The sequence below is a fragment of the Dunckerocampus dactyliophorus genome, chromosome 14 (assembly GCF_027744805.1).
Source record: "Dunckerocampus dactyliophorus isolate RoL2022-P2 chromosome 14, RoL_Ddac_1.1, whole genome shotgun sequence".
Taxonomy (NCBI): Eukaryota; Metazoa; Chordata; class Actinopteri; order Syngnathiformes; family Syngnathidae; genus Dunckerocampus; species Dunckerocampus dactyliophorus.
Genome location: NC_072832.1, coordinates 11,217,251 through 11,227,729, shown reverse-complemented (window position 1 = coordinate 11,227,729; position 10,479 = coordinate 11,217,251). Strand labels below are relative to the sequence as shown.

The 10,479-nt window shown below is 41.4% G+C and overlaps 1 protein-coding gene across 1 annotated transcript; it reads right to left on the bottom strand.

Moving 5' to 3' along the window:
* Positions 1–2,056: 2,056 nt before the first annotated feature.
* Positions 2,057–9,949, bottom strand: btbd3b (BTB (POZ) domain containing 3b). Its single transcript, XM_054798498.1, has 4 exons — positions 9,048–9,949; positions 8,354–8,444; positions 6,344–6,462; positions 2,057–4,239 (listed from the first exon to the last, which is right to left on the bottom strand). Exons 1-4 carry the CDS (start codon positions 9,356–9,358, stop codon positions 3,207–3,209), a joined length of 1,554 nt encoding a protein of 517 aa, XP_054654473.1. The 5' UTR covers positions 9,359–9,949; the 3' UTR covers positions 2,057–3,206.
* Between the last annotated feature and the right edge of the window lie 530 nt (positions 9,950–10,479).

The window sequence follows — 10,479 nt, the reverse complement described above, 5'->3', positions numbered from 1 at the left end:
TCCTGTGCAGAGCGGACCCACTGGTACAGGAGTAATTATGATTGTTAATGTTTAAAAAGATGACTTAGGCAATTAAAAAAAAAAAAAAATCTATTTTCTTTGTTTGACTGACGTAAAAGTGGGTCGGGACTTAATGACTACTGGAAAATTTGGATCCCAGATCGACACCATTTGAGAACCCCCGTATGTGACAAAACAACAGTTTAGCAAAATGAAAAGGGAAAAGGCTTTCCGATTTCCTTTGTGATATTTATGAATTATTTAAAAAATTGTCATTATTTTCTGTGATGAATTGTTTAAATGCACAGCTGTGTTTCCACCCTCAGTTCGTGTATGATTATTATTTCAGTGACATTTGGCCACCATGGAGGTAGTCACGCAGTGGGGGGTCGGGGCCGGGATCGCCTGTGAGATCACTGTTTGCGTGCTGTGGTTTCACCGTTGATTTAATGACACACTGTTTTGATCTGGAGCAGTTTTCCATTTGTTTAAAGCAGCAGTACATTCATATTATATGTAATTAAAATATGTTACCTTCAACAAATTAATATTGATGCCGCTTTGGCAGCTAATAAGGAGAATCGCATCACTCTCATTGCCATGGTGATTGACACCTAATTAAGTGGTCTATAATGTTGTTGGACGACCTTGAACACCTCTTGTGTTGTGATATCACTGACATGACTGTTCAAACTTTACCAAACTACAGCTGCCGTGTTCATGTTTGAAGAAGCGTTCAAACAAGTTCATTGACTTGGTTGGTCTTGATCTCTTGGACGGTTAATGCATATTTAACATTGTTGTTTTCACTGGCTTACGCAAATTACACTTATTAACTGTAGGGGGAACCTTGGAGCTCACAAAGTTGCTCTTTTAATTTTTCAACCTCGGTTATTTTAACAAATTCTCTGAGTAAAAATAACCTTCGTCTGTAAACTGACTGGTGACATCAAACAGGATGCAATTTAAACCATAACTGTAAGAGATCTAGCCTATTTAAGGTTACTATTTTTAAGACTGCAATTTCTGCACCGACTTCCTCATCAGTACACACATTGTGACTCTTTGGGCTTTTCCTCTACTGACAAACTAATTATTTTTAGATGCCTAACCATGTGTTTTATTCGTAGCCCCGTGGGATTTAATTACATTTCCTTCACCACGTCTGAGTGGTCTTGTGTAATAATTGTCACCTCTCATTAAAAAAGACTATTTTGCTCCAAGAAAGGCATAATCATATAATACGTTGATGATAGATGCATTGACTAAATCTTGGGAAGAGTGGCTCTGTCGCAATACTGATCGTTTTTTGTTGTTTGCTGTTTATTTTTTTTTCAAAGTGGAGTGAAGCATCACTTTGGTTCCTTCCTTGATTTGAAGGTGACATTTTTTGATCTGGAAATGAGAGCAGGCTTTCTTCAGTCTCTTGGCACATTCTTTCTTCACAGCGTAATGAATGGCCTTGCTTACAACATTCCCGTCACAATCGTGAGAAATCACACTGACGCAGCATCTCGCTTCTTCAACGTATCCAGTTCAATTCAACATGCGCTTCATGCTGGCAGACTTTGTCCGACACGCTCTCAGATTTATTGACAATCAACTACCTGTCTTCCGATCACAGGAGTAATGAGCTTTCATTTTGAACACGCTGCTCCTGAAATAAGAGAAACAATGTGCCTTGACATTCAGTAAACGACTCCGATCTCATCATTCTACATCAACACAACATTTCAATTGGAGCTGGTGTGCTAAGTCTTCTTATTACGTTCCGTCATCACATGATTTGTGAAAGGCGCAGAGCACATGCCGCTTGTCCTCACTAGGGTCGCAGGGGTATGCTGGAGCCTATCCCAGCTGACTTTGGGCGAGAAGTGGGGTACACCCTGGACTGGTCGCCAGCCAATCGCAATTAATGTTGAATTAATGTTTAATATATATCAAATATATTTCTAAAATAAAAATTATATAAATATATACTGTATATCTCTACATTAAAAACATGTCATCAAGGTGGTGCTACCTCTTTTTTTACACAAGACTATCACAAGTAATGAGTCACTCTTGTTTTTGTTTATTTGCATCATCAACAACCAAACACATTTGATGGTCTCCCAGCATGTAAACACAAGACTTGAACATCATCCATTGTCCTGATTACACCAACCAACGAATGCGTATCTTTTACTGGATTTAAATTTTCATCCTAAAAAAAAAAAAGGAACAGCTAAAACAAAGTAACACTTCTGATTAGAAAGCAACAACAGTGCAATTCTGCAACGCTCAGTAAACATAATATTCCTCCGGGTGCGTGGCTTCTTTTCAACGAAGAGAGTAAGGGTAACTCCTAACACATCGTCATTGATCATGTTCCTGTGAAACAAACCCAAGGTGCTAGAACAATTAAGAGTACTCATTAGATGAAATGTAACTCTTCTGCCTGTGCTGTAAGTAATGCAATGCATTCAGAGGACACAAAAAATAAAAGACAAAACAGGTGATAGACTTCCAAAGGCGAAAGAAGATCACTTCAAGTTGATTTTTTTAAATATCTGTTCTTTTATTCTGTTTTTTTAAAACTGTGCGCATAAAAGTGATGGAGTTATAGTAAGTGGGGTGATTGTAAGTGCAGAGTAACATGCTACAGAGAGAAATAAGTATCTCATAGTACTCCCTAATCTAAGACCCAGCATAATTAGTGGCCTAAAAGTACCAAAAAGCAGCACAACCACTCAAATACAAATGCTTGATGAGTGTTAAACACAGTGATTTTGACTATAAATGTATTTATTTATATTCCCCTCAATTATAATGCTGACTACAGACTGAATCGTAGTATGAAATACCATTAGAGAATACAGACTGTGATCTATTGCGGCTATATGTGCATTCTATGCAAACTTAGAAATATTAATAAGTGTAGCGATTCATCATAGAAGTTATGTCTGTGGCCAGCCTCAGCCTGTGTGTCATCATATACATTTAACAATTTACATATATTCATATGTACATGCACGTCTAGTGCAAGATATATTTCTAATAATTTCCATCTGCATTATTGTACACGCCACCATCTGAGACATACATCTGGCCAACCTCAAGTGGAACCTTTTGCTAAAATGAAAGACAAATCATTTTTTTCATAAGTAAAACACGTTATAACAACAGAGGTGAAAATAAATACCAGGCTACGCTACGCAAAGTTGTCAGGCGTAGAAGATAAGCTCAGGAATCTGACCTCCTTGCACACCTGTGCCATTCGTGCTGTCTGACGAGCACTGGAATTGGAATGTCACCTTCCCACATTGCACCTCTGTCATTCCTTCCTGTCCAAAGTAGCTCAGCTCATTCCCATCCAGAACCACGCTGGCGGTGTAGAAGGTATCGGGCTCAATCTGGACCGGGTACTCAAACCACACAGGGAAAGTGTTGCTGGATCCATCTGAGAAGTACTTGCTTAGGTTCTGTCCCATCAGTACTCCTTGACGTTTGAGCTCTATCTTTGCACTGTATTCTGTCGATCCACAGCTGGAGCCGTAGAGGCCGAACCCAGCGATGAAAACACGCTTGTCCACGGCGAACTGTATGCTGTCACAGCGGCCTCGATAACGCCACTGATTGCTCCGGTAGGCGCAGGACTGGAACCTGTGGCAGCGCTGGGGTGTTAGACCTTTTCTTTGCTGGCTGACAAACTGAAGTTCAGGTTTCTTGGCAGCTGTGTACCAAAGGAAGATGTCATTGGTCTCGTTAAGTGTGAGCACGCCTGACTGGGCTGCTCCATTAGCAAAGTCATCCAGAGCCATGGTGGGGATGCGTATCAGGTACATGGCCTTGCCCAAAACCTTACGCTTGTTGTCAGTGGACATGGTGAGCTCCTGTCTCTGACACTCAGCTTCAGCCCAGCTGAGCGCCGCCTCAAAGACAACAATCTCTTTAGCGTTGAGTGTCTCTCGCTGGAGGATGCTCTCGAGGGTCTGGGAGTCGATGTCGCAGAAACCCTCAGAGCGTAGCGCCAGCTCGGCCTGGGCGTCGATCACTTCCCAGCAACGCTGAGTCAGCTCAGGCTCCTCGAACAAGCAGCTCTGGGAGAGGAGGACGCAGGCGTTCTTGGCGCTCAGGCTCGTCTCCAGGAAGTTTACACAGGCGCGTGCCAGGTGGGGGACAATGTACTTTTTGGCAGCATATAAAGTGGCTAGCACTGTGTCGGCACTCAGGTCAATCTCATCACAGTAGATGTACCTGTTGACACAAACATGTACTGTAGCTTTCTCAGCTTTAATGGCTTACTGCTAACGAAGTAGCTCAATGTGGAATACTATTTTAACGTGGACAATGATCCATGTTCTAAGGTGCATATATTATATAAAATACCTAATTTCATTGGGATAGGTTCATCTTTCTGAATGTATACCGACATTGCAAGGAAAACTATTCATGTCATGGCTCCGTCCAATCAAAGCAGTGTGCAGTCATCATGAACTGTAATTGCGCTAAAGGACGAGAATACACAGTCACACAACATTAGCTACAACTACACATTTTAATACAAAAAATATTGTACAAAGAAAATAAATTTAATTGAAACTGCAACTACTGCTAATCCATCCATCCATTTTCTATGCCGCTTGTCCTCACTAGGGTCGCAGGGTTATGCTGGAGCCTATCCTAGCTGACTTTGGGTGAGAACTATTGATAATATTAATATTATTTAAACATTATGTGTAAATGTAAATATGAATGCATTTCATTTTGCATATTTATTGAACCATATTTTTATTATTGCAGTCAGAGCCGACTGGTCCATTAGGCAATCTAGGCATATGCTAAGGGTGCCGTGGCCTCCAGGGTGCGCCAATAGTTCACCTTAAATATAATTATATGAAAACTTATTACTATGAACTCTTAAAACTGATTCAAATGTAAAGCAATGCCCAATTTGTATAACAGTGTTCCCTTGGTTCACCTTTTGCGGATTTGCTGTTTAGCGAATTTTTTAAGTGCAATTTTGCGTTTTTTTTTTTAGCAGCGTATGAACGGGCATTGTTTTCTGCGTCCTTGTAGTGTATTAGAGCGATCTATCGGTCGGTGCTCTGGTGTATGTGTCTGTTATTGTATTTACTACTGCTACCAGTAGAGGGTGTTGTATACCCATGTCGAAGACATTTGCAGCTCCACCTCGTCTCAGTGTGTTTATGTACCTCTACGAGCATTTTAGGAACCCACAGTAGACAATAGCCAGCGGTATATAGAGCCACGACAGTCCTTATTGGCTAAGGGAGAACCCGGCCATTGTGTTCTGCGTCCTGATTGGCTGTAGAGCATTGTCAATTGGCTGTAGATCGTTGTCAAGCAAACTCCTTTGTGCCTTCGCAAACTAGCTAACTGCGTGAGCTGCTTGCTAACCACCAATAAACAATAGAAGAAGAAGAAACAGCAGCTAACTGGCTAAATGAATCTTCGCTTCAAGGAGGAGGATGAGGAGGACGACGGCAGGACCTACAGCCGACCGGCGCCAAGACAAAGCACGGTCAGAGGAGTGAATACGCAATAATAATTTATTGTGTCCAACCTAGTAGATTAATCATTAAAATTCAAGCGAAATTAGAATTTTACAATGTGAGAAAACGTTAATGCCTGTCTGAGAAAAGTGTACAAAGTGTATTGTGAGGGGTTTTACAGCCTGAAAACATATATGATAACTCTAAACAAATAAAGTTTGCGGATTTCACTTATTGCGGGCTATTTTGGGAACCTACCCACGATAAACGATGGAACACTGTGCTACAAATAACAAATAAGTCTCCCCACATCCATCATTTTTATACATCCTTTTGTATAAAGTTAGGTTTTTTTTCAGTACTATATAATTATTGCTTCTAACTAACTATAGAGAGTTGTAGAAACTACGTAGTTAATTTGTTTGACGTTGATTTATAATTTAATATGATTACTATTCATTTTTTTACAGGATTTTTATTTTGTGGGTATTTACGGTATATTATGTTTTAGAATTTTTCCGATTTTTAAAATATATATGTAATCTGTTAACCATGTAAAATGGGTAACATGCTATGTTACAAGTTAAAGACACTGGTAAAAACAATGCCATTCAACGTACATTGGAAGCGTATGTAAAACGCTGATGAAGGGAGGTGCTGTATAAGATCTCGACTAGGGCGCCACATTGGATAGGGCCGGCTCTGATTGCAGTCATACTATGCACTGCATTCTACTGTGAGGTTTGACCCACCTTGTAAAGGTAAATAAGTTCATCAAAATACTCTTTAAAATCACTTAGAATGACCCAGTGCAATTTTAAAACAATATCCGAGAGGATCCTTACTTTAACATTGCCAGAAAGGCTGGTGGTTCCACATCTGGAATATGGATCTCGTCGTCGTTTTCAGCCAGTTCTCCATAGAACATGGCGTGAAACACGGAGCTGCCCACTGCCAAGACATACTGTTGGAAAACGGAAAAAATAAATACATGAACACAAATGATTTTGTCTGCATTATGAGTAAACATGACATGTTATGACCGTATGTGGTTGACATTTGTAATTCGACTTGAACGGAGTGTTAATATGCAACTGTGTATTTAAAGTGCAGCTATTGAACGATGCCGCCATTGTAATTACTGGAGGTTGTGTTGGTCGGGTTTCCCTTATAATGAGCAGTGTTCAGCCAGATAGCACAGTATTTCCCCTCAGGATGAAGAGGCATGTTTGCAACAAACAAGATTGCAACTGATAGAAATAAAATGAATTCCTAATCACACCATTGAACAGGAGAAATTCAATTTCCTGAAATTAATGACTAATCGCAGCTTGACTGCAACATAACGCTAACAGTAATTGTAGAAATGAGCACAAATCCATGAATGACATCACGAACTCTTGTACTGAGCGCGTCAATGTGTGTATGTGTGTTGTGTGTGTTTGTGAGGGTGGCGGTGATGGCGGTGGAGGGTTGCAGAGATGCGGTTCAAGAGCTTGTAGGTTGGGAGGTGGGTGGCATGAATTCACCACAAAGTCTCACAATGAGATGATAATATTACAGTGAACCCAACCTACAGTGTTACAACACAAGAATAGACAGATATTAAATATTATTATTTTCCATAAAGAGAGGTCAATTGGACCACTTTAAGATCTGCTTAGTCGCACCTCTTGGCTCTTGGCCCCGAGTGCTAAATGGAGACAATAAAAAATGCTGCACTGGCCGTCATATCCATCTGGCATAATGTTTCAGCTGCTAAGTGCAGTCACGTCATCCTTCATGTCCTTCCGTAATCGCCTTCGCAAAGTGCACTAACTAACCTGCAGCCAGTAAGTATAGATTTTACATTTATTCCCATATCAAGACCAAAAAATATTGCCTGTAAAAGATAAATCAGACATTGTGCTAGATGGGCCCTTTCAGTGAATTTTTATGTACGACACATTGTCAGAACCTGCTGACTAAAAGTGTGACAAGGTAGTCTAAATTTAAAGTTGCGGAACACTCAAAACGTGCTTATTTTTTGCAGTGTTCGGTCATCACCACATCATAAAAATCTTCATGAAAAATAGTGGCAAACAAAACCTAGCACTCACCAAAAAATATGTCAGTGATAACAATGGTGATAATTGGACACTACATGATTTTTAGATACATAGATCGTAACTTTATCACATTTTAATCACATGGCGTCATTTGGCCCCATAACTTTAGCCTAGCTTCTTGTTCTGCAGCTACAAATAACAATTTGAATCGAAGATCTCTGCAGGTTCGAAGATGGTGTCATATGTATTAAAACACAGAAATGTGTTTTTAGGTCATGCCCTTCGTCCAGGCGTAAAGCATGATTAATCATTAATGGGAACATCATGGAAGACAAAAGCTTCACGGGGCAAACAAGACAAAGAAGTCGGATGTCAACCGACCACATTTGTTTTAAAAAAAAGGATGAAATTGCCTTGATTATAATAATCACTGCTACATGTTATACATGCGTTGTGTTTCTAATGCGACCTCTGTTCAGCCGCCATGAATACAACTGAGTTTTCAGTGGTAGCTCTGTATTGCTGGATAAAAGTTGAATAATTGCAGAATTCTTCCCAAGAAAGATACAAAGATGTTCCGTCTTGTGGAGGATAACCCTTCCTTGTCCCTTCTTTCCTTCAGCCTCATTTACATAAATAATTGAAGACTGTCTCAAACAGACACATGGTGCGGAAGTGAGAGTGGAGCACAAAGGATTTCAGTTCCGTGAAGTAATGAGGAAGATTATTTAAATGGAGATGTGCTGATTGCTTGCTTGTTGTAGCTCTCATTTACTGACTTGAGTGACTGATTGGTGAATTTCTTACTCTGTGTCCTGGCAGCCGCTTGGTCCTTCCAGGCTGACCCACCACAAAGTGAACATCTGCCATCAGCTCATTGTTGAACATGACTGAATTTCTGGAAAAGCGAAGAGAGAAAAACACTTTTAAGTTAATGCATTTGGTAAACTCCGTACACGGAAGAGAAGAAACGGCAGTTTTAAGATGAAAGATGACAAACCCGATGACAAAACTAAATATCAAGACGACTCGAGAGAGTCTCGGCTATGTCTTCAAAGAAGAAGTCAGTTATATGCAAATCTTATGACTGTGCAAAGTGTCCCATTTCATAATGAGACAAAAACTGTCCGTGAAGACCACAGTGAAGCTGTGTTCGTGTATTATTGAGTAGAGAAGCATGTCACTGGGCTAGGTAAACAAAATCTTCTAGAGAGACAACAAAGCCTGGTCGAAAAACACACATTTTGCCAACGGGCCAACGTAAATATTCTGCTTTTAGTAAAGAACAATCTGTGCCTGCTGTGCATATCAATCCTCTGTTGTGTCAGCAGGAGCAAAGAGGGTGTCAACAAGAATAACCCCGGCTGATTAAGGGCAGGGTGCAGGGAACACCCACTTACACATACAAGATGACGCATTTCATGTTTTTTTTTTACATACTCTATTTCTTTCTTTCCTCGTAAGTGTGCCTGTTTAGGTAAAACCATGTGCTGGTGCCTACCTTTCTCTGATAGTGGAGTAGAGTCCCTGCCAGTTACAGTTATGTATGGTGTTGTTGTTGTTGAGGTTCTGCTGCTGGTACTGTTGCACCGTGGTGGCAGGTGCCGGCTTTTTGGTGGGAAATATGTCCGCTGCCATCTTCTTCTTCTTCTTGCTCCTCAGAGTGATAATCTCATAACAGACTGGGGGCAGTTTGGAGCTGCTGCTGGCATTCCCCTTCTTGGAGCTTTTGCTTGACTTGCTTTTGACTGACTCAGGGAGCATTAAGAAGAAAGTCAGACATTTCATGTTCCTTCCCTTGGCATCGACCATGAGTGTGTTCAACTGCCGAGCAGTGGAGGAGCGTGCAGAGAAGACATTCACCAGCAGGAGACAGCTGCGAGGGAGGACCTGGGAAGATGACAGCACAGGTTGCTCGCCTCGGACGCAGTGCAGCACACGCAGGTCCTCTATTAGACTTTAAAACTTGGTGTTCTTTTCACTCCTCTGAAGAGCAAAGTCCACACTTGAGATCCACTTTTTTTCGATGTGAAGTTAGAGCTGCTCTTGGGGATCCCATTGCTGCTTTACAGAGTGATGAGATCAGCGCTTTAAATGGCCTCTTCCCCCTTATCGCTCTGCTGAGGGTTGGTCTGACAGCACCAGATTTAGTGCTGCTGCAGTGGTCCTCAGACAGCAGCGATGCCTCGATCGGCCCCTCTCATCTCCCACTATTACTCCTCCGGTGTCACACTTTCCCGCTCTTCACTGAGGGTCTTTTAACATGTTCTCCTCAACACCTCCTTCTTTTGCTTCCACCTTGGAGTCATCACGCAGGACGCTGCGATTGTGGATGCTGCGCTGCTCCGCACCGTCACTCGTTCTGCTGACTACAGAGATTGAATGGGAGCGCACAGAGGAGACAGCGCTCCACCCGCCTGCCGCCCTCCACTCCCCCCCCTCCTCGCAGTACACAGAACTGCTCATAGTACAGCCAATGGCAGCACGCAGCTTTCCCGATTGGCTCATGAACCAGAGTGCAGCACACACTTGAATATGCAATAGTCAAAGTCTCAATTAAAGAGATAGCCATTTGCCAACGGAGTGGCATATTCTTCTACAGATCTACTTCCTGTTTGCATCACCTCGAGCCATCTTATATTTGCCGTAATTTGAAAGGGTAATACAAATGCATCCTGTTTTGAAGGGCAGGGTTTGCTTAATTAATACATTGTCTTATATTTCCTTAAAAGCTGCTTTCTGTAATCTATGTATAGCATGCACAGACTTGGATTTGCAATCTAGTGCAGACTTTACTCAGACTTTCCTGTGCTTTGCAAATATGCTTGTGTAACTCAGTCAGATATGACTTAATAATGGCCACATTTTGAGTAACAGTGGATTTTTATTGATGGGATGGGATCCATTCTAAAGGATCCTGGTAAATTCTAGCA